Source organism: Paramisgurnus dabryanus, chromosome 3 (genome assembly GCF_030506205.2).
Source record: "Paramisgurnus dabryanus chromosome 3, PD_genome_1.1, whole genome shotgun sequence".
NCBI lineage: Eukaryota > Metazoa > Chordata > Actinopteri > Cypriniformes > Cobitidae > Paramisgurnus > Paramisgurnus dabryanus.
This window is the reverse complement of record NC_133339.1, coordinates 51,350,947-51,367,262: the sequence shown is the minus strand read 5'-3', so window position 1 is coordinate 51,367,262 and position 16,316 is coordinate 51,350,947. Positions and strand designations below refer to the sequence as shown.

Sequence of the window (16,316 nt, the reverse complement as noted above, 5' to 3'; positions counted from 1 at the left end):
TTTAGGATGTAACTGCAAACCACCACAATGTCATTATTATAAGCAGAAATTTACATTTTTGAAAAAAGGCGATATACTGCATCGAATTGTGGTAGAGTTAAATGGTCAAAGTAATTATAAAGGTTGACTGTCCTATGTCTTTTGGACATCTGTTGTGTATTACTGATTGATACATACAGTAGATTTCTGCTTTAGACGGCACAGACTTAAACAACTCAACTACATTCCCCATTATTCTCTATAAAACATGTGATTAATAAAAAAAAATAGCCAACGCATCCTTTTTATTTTCAGCAAAATCAACACACATTCAAGGGAAATTCAGACTCATATGGATTGATGGGAAGTCGTTCTACACTCATTCCTACACCTTGCTCTTCTTCGGGGTGAAAACATTATGTCAGCAAAATATTTGAATAGTGATAATTTAAGAGAATTGACCCTCAGATACAGTCAAGCTGTAAATGTAAATGTGTGTTTGTGTTAGGAGACTCTGACCTCCTGATGCGGCAAGTGTCCAGTTCCTCTTGTATAACAGCGGCTCTCTTCTGGAGGAAGTTGACCTGCAACAAACACACAGCACAAGACCTGTTAGATAGCCTTCGGCATGAGATAATGACAGAGAAATGCTCAAAAACATATAGAGGGACTGGGCAAAACCAACCCAACCGAACCGGACTATATTCACACCAATATATAAAGTAAGCTTTTCATATTAATTTGCAAGTTTTGATGCTAAACAGTCGTAGCTGCTATTTAATTGGCCCAAAATCAAGCCTCTACACAAAATAAACTTGCTTTGACTGCCAATGATTGTGACACATCACGACGTTGTGATGTATATCCAAGTGAATTGAAAAAAGGTAGGGAGGGACTTGAATTTGTCCATCCACAATTTATTGGATCGTTGGAAGTTGGGTCATGTTGCTATTTGCTAATGGCTACAATCTTTTCCCAGGCCCTGCGCTCTTGCCATTCCTTGTGACCTGAAGTAAAGAGAGATTCTTTCGAGGAGGGGAGAAGAAGAGCGTTTTGATTAAAGATTACGAGGGCCCATGAATAAAAAAAAAATAAGTTAAAAAATATAAGTTTTTTTCAATTTTATTGTGACTTTAAGCTGTGTATAGATGTTTAGCTCTAGTTATTAATGGTATGTTTTGCATATCAATCTTACCACAAATCTAAAGCTTCTATTTAAAGTCTTGTGATTTTACAGCTGTCTTGCCAGAAGATCAAATCAAAGTACACCAAAATGATTTACATCTGTAAGTATGAAACTGTCAAGACAAAAAACAAATAAGTTTGTTTGTTTTTAAAATGTATTTTTAATTTCATCATAGCTGAACTGATAGAACAATGGGTTGGCAGCGTGAACAAAGGTTTGAACCAGGGATGTACATGATAGGGATGTACCTTAAATGCACTCCCAAATAGATAAACGTAAATATGCAATATTTTATCTTTTTACAGCTAACAAACATTCTTTTTATGAAATGCTGAAAATAACAATTGTAGTAACAGTCGAAAATACTTTAGTATTCAAGACTGTATGAAACTGATGACACACTAACTGAGGAGCACAAACGTTTTTGGCCAAAGAAGAATAATCTTGGTGCATACTTGCCTTCCTAATTTTGAACAAGCACTACAAAAATGTACATTGTTCTGTGATGATTTTCTTGGAAACTAAAACAAAGTACACAGTAAAACCTCAAAGAAAATCTAATGTTACCCTCCTTGAAAATGTATGCTTCTTTCTTTGAAAAGAATGACTATGGTTAGATTCCTAAACGGCTTTTGGTTTTGTTAAAATAATGCACTGAAATGCTCGAAATATTCAAGGACAAGGGAAGGCCACGCTGGTCACCAATTACAACGTATAAACACATCAGATCACAGAGTTGTGGCTGCAGACTCCAAAAGAATCTAGTCGGAGCTATTCAGAGACGCGTGCCATGGACTTTGAATTGTGATCTTGAAATGTTGCTTGAGGGACCAAGCCTTGACAGAAACGGGCTATTGTTTAGATTTGAAATGTTTCACAAAAATGCTCCTGCTCTAAAGCCCTATTCGGATGAGATTATTTTTACATGGGGACCTCTGAGAAAATCGTGCTTCTCAGAGGTCCTCTGTGTTTTTAATCCCGTCCGAATCGGCCATGTCTGTGTTTTTCTCTGACGACTTCCATAAGAATTCCAGAGCAATTTACCTACTGTTTTTCGCCGTCCGGATGCAAATGTCTGTGTTTGCCCGCAATATCTTTTGAAAACGCGGTTCCTTTCGTGTTTTGGCCACCGTGATCTGCCGTAAGGTCTTACTAATGCGCGTATATTGTATTTCCTTAGTCCCGTTCATTCAGATATGGATGTTTTTACGCATTCGGCAAAATAAAATAATTAAATCAAGACAAGCTGAATATCAAACACTGTTAAGGCTGGCCACTGTAATATTATTAACGTTATAAGAAACTCTGTTCAAAGTTGTTCAACTCCGAATTGTTTATGGTTAATTAATAAAGATAATAAATTGTTATTAATCATTATTTCTTCATTTCTTTGGGTTTATTATAAGCAGACAGTTATATAAAACACGTAGGCTAACGTTACTTTAGTAGGATTTGTATATTTTATTTGGATTTGTTAAAATTAAATTAATAAATTACCTGTTCTGTCATAATTTTACATTTAAAGCAAAATATTAAACATTACAAACACGCGTATCCAGAGCACGTGCTCTTCTGCAACGGCCAAATGAAGAAACAGACACTCCCATCTCTGGAATAGCCTGCATCATTTTAATCCCGTCCGAATCGGTACATAAAATCACAGACGTCCTGAGGGACACGTTGAAACTCAAACGTTGTTTGGAAAACGAATCCCGTCCACATAGTGCTTAAGACTCTAATAGTGCTTTTCCATTGCATAGTACCTCACGGTTTGGTTTGGGTCGGGTCAGGTCACCTCACTTTGTCATGGTTAGCTTTTCCATGAAGTTTAGTATCACTTCAAAGTGGGAGGGATTATAGGCGTGTCGTTATATTTGCGCTACCTACAGCTGTGACATCATACAAGTGAGAGCGTGTTTGGAATGCTAAACATCCCCATACATTCATTTATTTCTCAGTCAGCCACAAAATTTAAATTGACCACCACAAAACGCACAACCGGTTCCACTCCCCCTGTCGTCCGAGAAATCGAATAAACAAGAGCCACATGAATTCAAAGAGGTGAAGTTTGACTGTTCTGTATTATAAGATAGAAGCAAAGATCACAAAATGAAGTGAACTGATAAGAAGTGTAATGGCGCAAAACCACATAAACCTCAATGCACCAGGAATCTTGAGTCATCAGACGAGGCCACGCCTTTCTCTATCCATCCACGGCCCAATCGCAACGATCTGGGGCCCATTTCATGTATTGTTGGTGATGACGTACAATTAGCATGGGGACCTGGCTGGGTCTTTGGCTACGCAGGCCCATACCCAGAAGGTTGCCATGAACTGTGTGCTCTGACACATTGTCATGGTCACCACTGTTGTAGCTGCTCCTGATGGTCACAATGTGGCCCTGTGGTCACTGTGAATAATGGTAGACAGTCTCTCTCTTCCCTTCTGGCATCAGATGGCATGCAGCAGGATGGCGGTTTGTCATTTGCCGTGTACTGACTCACTACAGTGGCACGCGAGCAACCCACAAGGCGCGTCATTTTTCTGAGATTGAAGTTCCAAGGTGCCGTGCCATCACAATTTGTCCTCTATTAAAATCTGATAAATCGTCATTCTTATCCCATTCTGACATCAAGCAGTCTACTGACCGAATTCTGGTCCTTGGGTGGTATATATGCTGCTCTATGAACTTTACCTGTGCCATCGTTTGGTTGCCAGGTCCGCTTATCGCTCTAGGATGGGGGTGGTCATAATGTAATGGCTTTAATCTCTCCTTCACTCTTAAGAAAAAAGGTTCTTCAAAGGTTCTGAAACGATGGTAGAGGTTCTATATAGAACCATAGCTTACTGAAGAACCACTTTTTGCTGAAATGGTTCTTTGTCTTGGCAAAGGGGTTCTTTATTTCTCTTCTCTTTTGATTTTAAATTTAGTCAGTTATTTTCAAGCTGCCTCCTGATTATTTTCACCTGTAAAAGCCCTGAATCATCAGTCTTGCTGAATCGCCTGCAGACTAACACTACAAACAGGTAAGAGAGGAAAATAATCATCATATACTATTAAAAACATTTTGAAAATTGAAGTTTTGTGTGTTCTTATTGTAATTTATTTATTTTATAACAGGTAAACTTTATACTGAAAGCTTCATTCCCTTTAAAGCAGGTAAGCTTCATATTGTTTTAAATGATAGGAGACTCTGCTTTAACAATGACTTAGGATAATGATTTGTTAAAGTGTTATAAAGCATATACATGTATATTGTACATTAAGTTTATTAAACTAATTATCAGAAGTATGTGGTACAACATGTGTTTAGTTTTTTTATTGATATTTCAGAGTTTTCATATGTGAGGTAATCTTGCTTATGCTGGGAGTGAAGCCAGTGCGTATGACCGCTTGATATGAAAGACACATCCTTTTTTTAAAGGTGATGTATGCATGTTACTTTCAATGCTGACATTAAAATAATAGTTATTTACTGTTTAAACATTTTGGAGATTGTGTGTGTGATCTTGTGGCACATTTACTTGTGATAACAGAATTATTTTTGTCTAGCTGTTGTAGGTGGATCATGAGTGAAGCTCTGCAGGTCTGCCATTGTCTTGATAACAGTTGTTTATGTGAATTGAGTGAATTCAATTTATAAATAAATCTTTCACCAAGCATTCACCTATTTACAGACAAAACAGGTATCTTGAGCAGAATCATATTAAAATTTCAGTCAAATCATGTTTTACATACAGTATGTAAGCAAACTCCAGGCTAATATTAACTTGTTTTGTCTCCATGTCTTATCCTTTCTCCCATCTCCAACAGATCCATATCTTGTTCAGCCTGATGCTCAACCTTGTATGATGATGACCACAGCCAGGTGATGGGAATCTGTGGTAATCACAGCCTGTGTCTCAAGATCAACATGACAATAGCAGATCATCTCTTATCTCACTCTTATCTGACTAAATGTTCAGCATCATTGCAACAAAACAAAGAACATTGGATGGAGAATTGCATTATTGGATGATCCCCTAAAGAAAATAATATGGACTTTTTGGTGAGATTCTACAAAGATTGACACAATCCTATTGACTTTTATTTTTACAGTTAATAATGCATTATAAACATCTCATTCATTTGTATTCTATGTCATCGATCTGTTTGTGCTAAAATGTATACATCTGAATGTAATTTCAATAATATGTTAATATTCAGGATTTATTATCATTTGCATGTTTTGATGTTGCATGTCATGATTTTATTGATTTCATGTAATTGTTGTCTATTTAAAATGATTTTAATCGCCAAATTTTATTGTTAATTTATTTAATATTGAAGCTGTTATTTAACATCCATATCTTATTTGAGTAGTGATTTGTTATATTTACATAATAATTCATATATTTATTCTGCTTGTGATTTTAATGCACATATTTATTATTGTATGACACCTCATGTAATGAAAAAGTGAAAATAAAAGTATGTTCTGATGTCTTGCAATTCTGTTAAACCTTATGAAGTGCTATAAATAAGAAAAAACAAATAAAAAATAATCCTCCTGACTGCTGATAAATGAAAGGGTTCTTTATAGCACCACTGAGGTTCTATTTAGCACTTTTTCAAGGCAAGGTTCTATATAGAACCATCTAAAAAAAGGTTCTATATAGTACCAGAAAGGGTGCTGCTATTGTTACAAGCTGAAAAACCCTTATTTGGTACTATATAGAACCATTTTTCTTAAGAGTGTTAATCTTAGTTCATGTTCAATTCATTTACTAATACATTTTTTAAATCAAAAGTTAACATGATCAAACTTATAACCTACATTTTTTTTTTAGATGGCAATGCAGTGAGGGAATTTTCCCTTCTGTGATTTTGCGTGACTCACTAGCGCTATGCGGTTTAACCGCCTTCATTTACTAAAATAAAATAATTATTTAAATCCAGAACAACAAGGTGCACCGGTGTAGAAGCAGGGTTGGCTACATGTCTTTCTCCTTATGAGAAAAAGATTAACAAGCTATACTACAGCTAAATATATATATTTTTTAAAACAAAAATAAATTAAAGAACAATTTCTTAACAAGAAGGCTTTTTAAGTGTGAATTTACAGAGCATGGGTAAATACAGAACAAAGCAGTGTCTTAAAGAAATTAAAATTAAGACAGTATATATGCACCTGTACAGAAGGCAATGAATATTTATTTATGGCATTTTCAATAGTATATTAGTAGATAAATTAATGTATATCTATAAAGTATGAAAATTAATAAATCATTATTTTGGCTGAATTAAGCTGGATAGATCATTTTTAGTCAGAAAGATTTGTCATCATTTCAGAACACGTTAAAATGAACTTACATTACAAAACAACTTACATTATATCCAAGTGTTACTTGGTCAAAAATATGTAGAAATATAGCCTATGCGAGTAAAAAATCACAGAACAAAAATGTTTAGGTCATGCGGACTGAACGAAAAGCCGTAAATTAAGCGGACTCTCTGCAACATAGTGGACGTGCTAACAGTTGAGTCGCAGGTGATTTTCAATGTTTATAATGTTTCACGCAGATATACTGGTGATAAAAAACTTTCATATTTTAAATGTCCAGGTAAGACTCAAGTGTTCAGTCAGTTAATAATAAAGCCACCGGCGTTTTTGGCTGCAGCTCCCTTATTCACGTAGCGGACGCTGTATACAAAGAAAAAAACCTATACAGGTTTTTATTTTAAATGGTTTTAATGCTGGTAAGCAATCAGTTATATTATGGCGCTTTGTATTTGTGTTTATCAGTTAAAATAAAGTAATTTTAATCTTTAAAACTTTTAATCTTTAAAAACTCTACTCTAGATCCAGACGACGCTACAGTTATTTTGCCATCTTATGGGCTCGTTATAGTCGTGCGTAGGTCCTACGGCGTAGGATCCGCGTCGGTTTTCATTAATAATTTTGCGGCGGCGTCCGCATCGACATGCATACACGCGCGCAGACCGCTGGTAGGCAGTAACCACGCGTGTAACCACAGTAGCAGCGCAAACGTCAAAGAAGAAGAAGCTTAGCAAGTTAAGCCACAAACGAAGAAGAAACAGCAACTTGTTGTTGATAATTTGAGAAGACCAGCAATGATGGAAGTAAATAAACAGCGACTTTTGATGCAGTTTGAGTTAAATCACTCCTCAACTTGGCTCATCTTTGTTTTCACCGTCACAAACGGAAATACCTATGACGCAGTTTTTTTTACCTGACGGGAGGGGTTCTGGTGGACCAATCACAGCGCTTGCGGTCCGGTAGATCTGACGCGCTGTTAAATTTTTTGTGAGGTGCGCGTCAGGCTACGCACAGGCTACGGATAGCCTACGCCGAACCTACGCACGACTATAAATCAGGCTTTAGTTTCATTTTTGCATAGTATTACATTTTGAATAGAAATGTACAAAAAACAAGTTACTCTCTTAACTCTTGACAATCTATTTTGCCTTTATTATAAATATGATGTGAAAAACAAGAAGGGCATAGCTATATATGAATTTAACATGAAAAGCGTATTTACTTGTCATCCATGCGGTTAAGCTTCTCAGTGCTGATGCTCATTGGTAACAAAACACTTCCCTCCTATTCGACTATGAGGTTCATCGAATCAGACCTCTCCGAATCGAATCGTCAAATCCTCGACTATAAGTCGTCAGCCCTAGAGTTTGGGTCCAAACTAAAACTTTTGCACAGTACTATATATAGTATATATAGAATCTCCAATATTTCTGACCTACCTTAAAATTGAGGTCATACACAAACAGTTAATATGTATTTGTGTGAATCGGTGGTTGTTGTTGTTGTGTGTGTGTGTGTGTGTGTGTGTATGTGTATGTGTATGTGTATGTGTGTGCGTTTGATCACCTGAGATTTAAGGGAGGTAATGGTGTCCTCCAGCTCCTGTCTAAGTTCAGCAGGCATCAGTCCTTTGATCTTCTGCTCACACTCCTGATGAACATGTGTCATCTACATAGAGAGAGAGGAAGAAAATGCTCACTAACAATCATCCTGGGCAAGAATGACACATATTTATTTTATTTAATATAAACACTCACTCAGATAAAAACTGTTCAAACTTACACTATGATAAGATGACAAGGATAGATATTAAAAAACATTTCTGTATGCCACCATTATTGTTTTGGTTATACTCGAGCATACCTATAGGCTGCATTAAAACGTACATGTGACATCACAATTGTGACTGCATTGTGCCCCTGTGTCTTAAACAAGTACATCACGAGCTTCATGACAGCTACTAAAAACATGTAAATGTAATGTGGATTCAAAATTAAGCAAATGTGGTAGTGTGTGAGTTAAGCTTAATTTTTTCTTGATTGTGTGCATATTTTCTACAAAAACATTGGATTGGTTTTCATCCAAATAATATGGTTTAGCACATCCTCAGGTGCTACTTTAAATACGTTCAACCCAGTGAGTATGAGTATGATGTTTTATGCATTGCATTCATTAACATTGTATTAATATTTTTACTAATAGATAACATGGTTAAGCTATGGTTACTTAATTTGTGGTAAAACATAGTAAACATGTTTTAATTTTATGTTTTTTTTTAAATAAGTTTTAAATATGAACAAATATTATTTCCACAAATTTTTTTTTATAATTTCATAATAATTTCCACATAAAAAATGGCTACAGAGATGGAAAAATGGGAGAATTAATAATATATAGTATATCAAATATAATATAATAAAATATATTATATAATATATATGGTATATAGTGTAAATATGACAGGTCCTTATAATAAACTACATAAATTTTCCTTTCTTTTCTGAAGATTTTACATAAAGATGTGTTTTATTTGTCTTCCAGTCATTAATGAACTAGATATAAAATATGCAGTTTTCCAAACAACGTGACTAGAGAATAGTTTCATCTTCTTGCTCACTTAAGATGTTTCCCTTAATAATCTCGTCTTTGTTGTGAAGACAAGCCTCTTTTTCGCACCATTCACACTTAAAACGACACTATTTCATCTATATATAGTCTACACAGTTGACTATGTGCAGTGCAGGTTTTGTCACACACTGGGATTTGTGACAGCTGCCAGCTGAAAGCAACAAGACCTTAGCACTTACAATGTTCAAAAGAAGTTGTTGCGATGTCAGGTGCTTGATGTATGCTAATGAAGGGGTGGAGGGAAAGAAAAACACACTACAGTGACAAAACACTGTCAAAATCATAGAGGACATCAAAACTGTGCACATCTCACAGAGTTTTGCATCTCAGAATTGGTGGCTCAGGAGTCAAGAGTACCTGTGAATCTTTCGGAATAGCGGGTGAAGTTTTCTTTTTAGGCGAGCAGGGAGTGACGTGAGTTGAAATTAGAGGCTGGAAGAGGCTCTTTCTGAAGTTATGAGGTATGAAGTGCACTCGAGTGAAGGGGGGCTCGGCAGTACGACTGGTGCAGTTACGGGAAGCTAATGGAAACGACTGTACTTACTCATCTAACGTGGAACAGATCTTACGCACTTATAAGAAAATGCAGAGCCAAATCTAAATGAATCATGCTAAGAACAACGTTCGCTATCTTAGTGAAAACCGCTTGTACTGTATAATGCAGTACTGAATCAAACATGAAACAGTATTCACTTCATACATTCACAACAGAGAAATTATGCATGTTGTGTCCTAATCTTATTTCTAATTTATAAATGGGTATTCCACTTTAAAGCAGAAATGGGTGGCAGGAGGGGAGGAGTTAACAGTTAGGTGAAATCAGTGGTGAAGTCAGACAACTAAGCTCATGTGTTGGTAAACACATTGTTCAGTGTTTTTTTTTGCATGCACTGATAAACTTTGCCCAATAAGGCCAAGAATGCTGATTCAAAAAATTGTGTCAAATTTATGTTCATGTTGAAATTAGGTATCCACAGGAAGAGCAACCTGTGCCCAGGGGCCAATTGTTATTTGTTGGTCTGTGTGGAGCGTAAACTAAATGAATAACTGTATTGACATTAACTAACATTAATACATGTTCACTGTTTGTTTATGTTAGTTTTGCATTTACGAAAAAAAATTTACTTTCACTTTTTATGCCAATTTTACCTTATCCTTTCATGTTGGGATTACTTAAAAACACAATTTTCACGCTATTTTATTGCTCTATGTAGACTAATGTTATGTAAGAATGTACTCTGCGTGACCCCATTACCTTAAGAATGCGTGGTGGTATTGCCTTGCTTTCGATCATTCTGTGTATGATGTTTACTTGATCGGTGCAACTTCTTCTCAACGAAAAACCGCTTGATTGGGTCTTAAGATCTTGTCTATAGGCTCTCTTATGCTAGCCTGGTCCAACCAGACTCTCGCACATTCATTTCATTTATACAGAGAGTCTGGCCACGCTCCATTGCAAAGCGTTACTTCCGTCACTCTGAATCTGCCATAACCAATCGCTAACGTTTAGTTGTGACGTATGTCACTCAGTCTGGTGCACAACCTCAATGTCATCGTTCTTAGCCACCCCATCTGTTCGCTGATCGGACCTGCAGATTTTTGCAGGAGAAAACAAAACTCTACACAGCAGTCCCAGATGTTGTACTGAAGCAAAATGAAAATTAAGCGGAAGCACGTAGGAGGGCAAAGCCAGGCTACTCTTATACGATCGAGTAGAATTTTGTTGTAGACTTTCTTTGCCATCGACATTAGACTGATTCCTCTGTAGTTGGTCATGAGAGTGAGACCACCTTTTTTATCAAGAGGAACTATGATGTTGGTTGTTAGTTGCCTTGGTGCAGTCTCTTGGTTGTCATTGCAGATTTGGTTGAGAAGTTCAATTATCACCGGGCCTCCATATCCTGGTGCTTTGCCGTTTTTTTAGCTCTTGTACGGTGGCAAGGGTCTCTTGATATGTGATAGGACAATGTTTATATCCAGGTCACTTGGCAGCAGGAGCATTGAATTGGCATTTGATAAATTGAAATGAACATTGAGAAGATCTCTATAGTAGTCGCTCCACTCATCTTGTAGATCCTTTTTGTTGTTAATTCTACTTCTGTCTGCTCTTTTCATTTTGTGTTGAAGTTTTGACATTTTCTTCCCCTAAAGTTCGTTGATGATCTCCCTTGTCGTTCTAAGGTGACCAGAGGCTGCTGCTGATATGATTTGTTGTAGCTTGCGCTCGGAACGTTGAACTTGGTCATTTGCATAAGCCGATTCCAATTCTTGATTGAGGTTTTGCCAGATTTCCTTGTCTCTCTTCAGACGAATTTTGAAGGCCCATTTCACTCAGTTTCTCTTCTCTAGTACGCTAGTTGTTGCTTTTCAGACACAATGCCTGACCTTGCTTTCTGAGCAGTTCGCTTGCTGTCTCCTTCATGGACCGTTTGAAGTTGTCGTACTTGGTTTGTAAGAGTCGTTGACTTTGTTTTCTTCGTAAAGGGCATCAAATCGGTTTCTCACTGCTTCTCCCAATCAAATTTGGTTCTGATACACATATTCTTTCGGGTTCGGGCTTCGTTTTTAACATTTTACACGGGCTGGGGCCGGGCTTGGGCTTGCACTCCGGCTTTGCGCGGTAAATGAGCGGTCAAGTTCAATGCTGCTGGATGCACTATCAAGCGCAGGTCCGTGCTGAAGCCATTTACAGTGGATTTAATAATTTTCCTCAACAAAAACATGTAGCCTAATCTTGGTGAGTAAATGTCTTTCTATGTATAACTAAATATTAATTGAGTCATAATTAATACATAATATAGACAGAGGTTATAGACCAGGGGTGGCCATCGAGCGCCACAGTCCTGCAGAGTTTAGCTTCAACCTTAATCGAACACACCTGAATGTCATTTCCAAACAGTCCTGAAGACTTCAATTCGATTTTTCAGCTGTGTTTGATTAGGGTTGGAGCTAAACTCCAGGAGTTGCCCACCCCTCTTATAGACTAATGTTGGCATTGATGGAGAGAAGTGCCGAAGCAAATCCCGCGGAGCCTTTATCTTAATTTCGTTATTGGCAAATACCCATCTTAATTCAGAATGTATTATCTTAATTTAATTTGTTAACAAAATCATTGTTTTTATTGGCATGTTGGCCGTTTTATAGTGTATTGCATAGGCCTATTTAGAGTGAGATGTTACAATGTTACAGATGACTTATTTTATTTCTTTGTTTCAACTTCCAAGTGGCGTGTAGACTAGTTAGTCATGAATAAATAAAGTAAAAACCTGTTTAAATTACTCATTCTTGACAAAAGCTGTGTGCGTGCGCACATTTAAATAATGTCGGGCTGTAAACGGGTTCAGGCTTTTAAAAAGCTGTCAATCTAAATGTACTTTCGGGTTAGGGCTGCATTCTGTTGGGGTCCGGTCATTTCGGGCCTAACTTTTAAGGCCCAATTACAGCTCAAATCTGAGCCGCATTTGACTGTGCTATATGCTCTTGTATTCTCAACTGAGTTGATCCATTTCCCGTGAATAAGGATATGGTCTAACCAAGCTCTATTTCCTTCATCCTTGTCTCTGTTGCTTGGGTGTTGCCAAGTCCATATTTTACATTTGGGATGCGGGAATCTTGCTTCAGTTGGTCTAATGTTGGCCATTTCACAGAAGTCGACTAGCCTTTTGCCATTGTTGTTACTTTCTTTATGGAAAGTGTGAGGCCCGATTGATTTCGAGTTGGTCGAGTGTGGGTTCTTGGCTAGTATCTCCTAGTATCAGAAGGACATTGTGGATTGGGACGTCTTTCGCACACTTTTGAAGGTCATCGTAGAATTTATCTTTCTAGTTGTCACATTTGTCCTTGGTTGGTGCAGGCTATTACTATTGTTGTTGCTGGATTGCCTATGAAGTTTGCCACCATTATTCATTCAGATATCTTCACCATAGAGCTGAGACTCTTTGAAAATCTAGTGTTCATTAGGATGCCTATTTTGCCTTGACCCTCTGATGTTGCTGAGGAATAGTAAAACACCAGGTGTTTCTGTCTTTTTTTTTTTGTATTTCTAAATATGTTGATGCCTGAAGAAGATCGAATGATCTAAAAGTTGCAATAAAACTGATTCATTAGCAAGTTGATAATGTGTCGAAAAATGTCTATCTGTTTTTCTGCCTATTTAAAGTTTATTAACTTATGCTTGCTATGCTTCTCAATAAATTATGGTGAAATGCTGGTAAATCCAAAAGCCAGAGGGTAAAAAGGTATTTATATTTCAGGTATTTTTATGATGATAAAAAATATTTATAATGATTATGTTTGACGAGAATTGCATTTTCAAATGCATTTTATAAATGGCTTAAACTTAAATTTTTAGATTGATAAGGACTTCCTACTGATCAAAGAGTCTATAACACCAGACAGCTCAAAAGTAATGAGTGTAGTTTAAAATACTCTCTTGTCACAGTCCACAGTCAATAATAAGCAAGTCTTTTAAAAACATTTAAAAGCACCAAAAGCCTTAATGCATCAGTGATATTAGTAAAAGCCTATTTGTACATAAAAAGCTTGATTTCCACCTCGAGAGTGCAATAAAAGAAACCTGTGCTGTGATTAAGAGTGAATTATGCAGTCATCATAGCACTTGGCATGCAGTGAATAGCTCTGACATTGTCAAATGCACCCTAATATGAAAATAACACCTTGCTGAGCCTCAGGAGGAAACCTCCTAGTATAGACTCTGACACTTCACTGTTCCAAAGGCTTTGTGTCTGTCCCGCGTGCCAGCGAGACACTGCGCAGAAACACGCCACTGCCATCCCGACATTTCATGCCAAGCAGGCGTGGAGGAGCCCGGAGCAGCCGAGCGAGGAACATCTGTTTGAAGTCTGGGCAAAAAGGGGACTGTTTTTTGCATGCCGAGGATTGCATTACAAAGACATGTCTTGGAAGACAAACTGGGGCAATATCACAGCACCGAAAAGAGAGCAGGTCTTTATTTTCACATATAATCTCTCTCTCTCTCTTTTAAACACATACACACTTTTATGAGGTAGGAGTAGATGTTCTTTGCAGGCTCTCTGTCTCTTAAGGAGGGGATAGATGATCAACATTCCTAAGTGAAGGTCTTCTCACTGGGTTTTGTTGAAGTCAATGTGAAAATATGAATTGACTTATTTTCCAAATAAAATAAAGTATTTTCATTATTTACTAACACTTATTATAAACCTGTTTATTATAAACAACAGTTCGCACACATCTTTCCAAGCTTCAATATATTTTTTTTACTATAGCTTTGCATGAGAAAATCAAAGCTCATTCAAAAAATGTAGAGTCGTGCCAGTTTTAACACATTCTTCACGTGTGGTTCTTGAGTTCTTTCTCGGTTCTAAACATGTGTGTGTCAGTTTGAATATGCATCATGAGGATCATAAAGTTAAAGCGCTGTGGGGAAGATTTTCACAGAGTAACAACTGACACTTTAGTCTATTCCTAACTCAATGCTAGTGATTTAAGGAGAAATATAGTGTATATGCAGTATTTGGAGTACTTTTATGGTGGCTGTGCAAAAATATTGATACAGCTAACTATCGTGATACACCCCCCCCCCTCGATAGTGTATCGATATTTCGATTTCTACTATCAATATTCTACAAAACCCATCAAATCCCTCTGTGTGCTTCAAACGACCTCCTCCGCTGCTGCTGTAGTTGTCACTGTCCAGTTGTCTGTCATATACGGCCATTCGGCCAATGTCTCAGAAGTTAGCGGGAATGAGAAAATGCCAGAAAATTTACACCTGCTGCTTTCAAAGCCACCGTGTGGAAGCACTTTGGCTTAAAAAAAAGTTTTAAAAAATCAGCTCTTTTTTACATTTTTTTTTTTTACAAAAAAAAGAAAAAGTATTGCAATGTATCGCAACATGCAATGTATTGTATTGCATCATGATACACTGTATCACGACCCATGTAACGTATATGCATCTTATCGTGAGGCCCTTGCACACTTAGTATGATTTCTCGAATCGTTCTCGCGGTACTTTGACGTCATCCGGGTGTTGGTTCTTGCAGCGGCGCATGAAGTTGAACAAGCCTTTTGTGTTGACGACTTGACGCACGCCGACAATGATGATGCGGGCCAATCCTTTACCCCTATTTTACCATTTATATATGTTTTACTTTGACCTATATATATATATATAAGTATATTTAAGCAATATTGCTCGAGTAGGAGTGTGATATAGCTCTATATCATCACGGCTGTGATTAGGCCAGAGGCAATCACAGCCGTGATGATATAGAGCTATATCACAAGACTCCTAGAGCAATATTGCTTTTATATAAAAGTTCGACGGCACACGTTTGAAAAAAGAAAACTAGAAAACAACAACGAGTTATTTTAAAAGCCTCTTTGTTTGGGAACTACTTTCTTCTGCCACGGATTTGAGGGCGGTCAGAATGACAGGTAAAACTTTCAGCTGCTTTGAATCTCATAATAACTCAATGGACGGAATAGCCGTTTCTTTATATTACCGTTTCTTGGTCACAAAGTGTAGTTTTAAGATTAGTTCAGTCGAGAATATATATGTATTATATTTAAATCTGCAGTCAATTAGTAAAGATAGCGCCTGTTTGAACGTTTGATTAGTAAGATTCGGTACGTATGAGAACCAGAGCAATGAGCGGACGTCAGTGTTCACTCGCCCTGCTGACCACCGCCCTCTCTGGGCTACATCTCTGACAGGGATTCCCTGGCTCTGATGTTGGCCCTGTCTGTGTTTGATTACTGTGTTATCAGTAGAATATCGCATAGCTCTTAGCCAATCAGATTTGAGAACCCGAAAGAACTGTTGTATAAATTTATATATACAGGGTATATACAGCAATACTTAAGTTAAATTTACTACGTTTTAATACCTTTTTTACTACCTTCAGAATATTTTTTAAAACCATCACGACACTGAATTGCAATTGCAACTATATTATTTACACAGATTTTGACATATATAACATACAAAAAAGAATAGACATGGATTAAAGTGAAAAAAATTCTTCTGACTGAAATGTTTTTTAGGCCAAGTCATATTCCTTTAACTAACACTTTATGTAGGCGAGACCAATAACATGTTAAGGGGAAATATTTTTTGTCATAAATTCCATATTGAAGTCTCCTGTGGCATATATAGGTAGCTGTAGTTTGCAGGGCATTTTAGATTAAGGCGAAACAGC

The 16,316-nt window shown here is 37.0% G+C and overlaps 1 protein-coding gene across 3 annotated transcripts in view; it reads right to left on the bottom strand.

Annotated features, from left to right (window-relative positions):
* Nucleotides 1-16,316, bottom strand: part of cep112 (centrosomal protein 112) — a 256,249-nt gene that overhangs the window by 18,838 nt on the left and 221,095 nt on the right. For all 3 annotated transcript variants that reach the window (XM_073814087.1, XM_073814085.1, XM_073814086.1), the window contains 2 exons: nt 8,053-8,154; nt 499-563 (listed from right to left, as the gene is read on the bottom strand). In XM_073814087.1, coding sequence (XP_073670188.1) covers nt 499-563; nt 8,053-8,154 — 167 coding nt within the window. The remainder of the gene's footprint in view (nt 1-498; nt 564-8,052; nt 8,155-16,316) is intronic.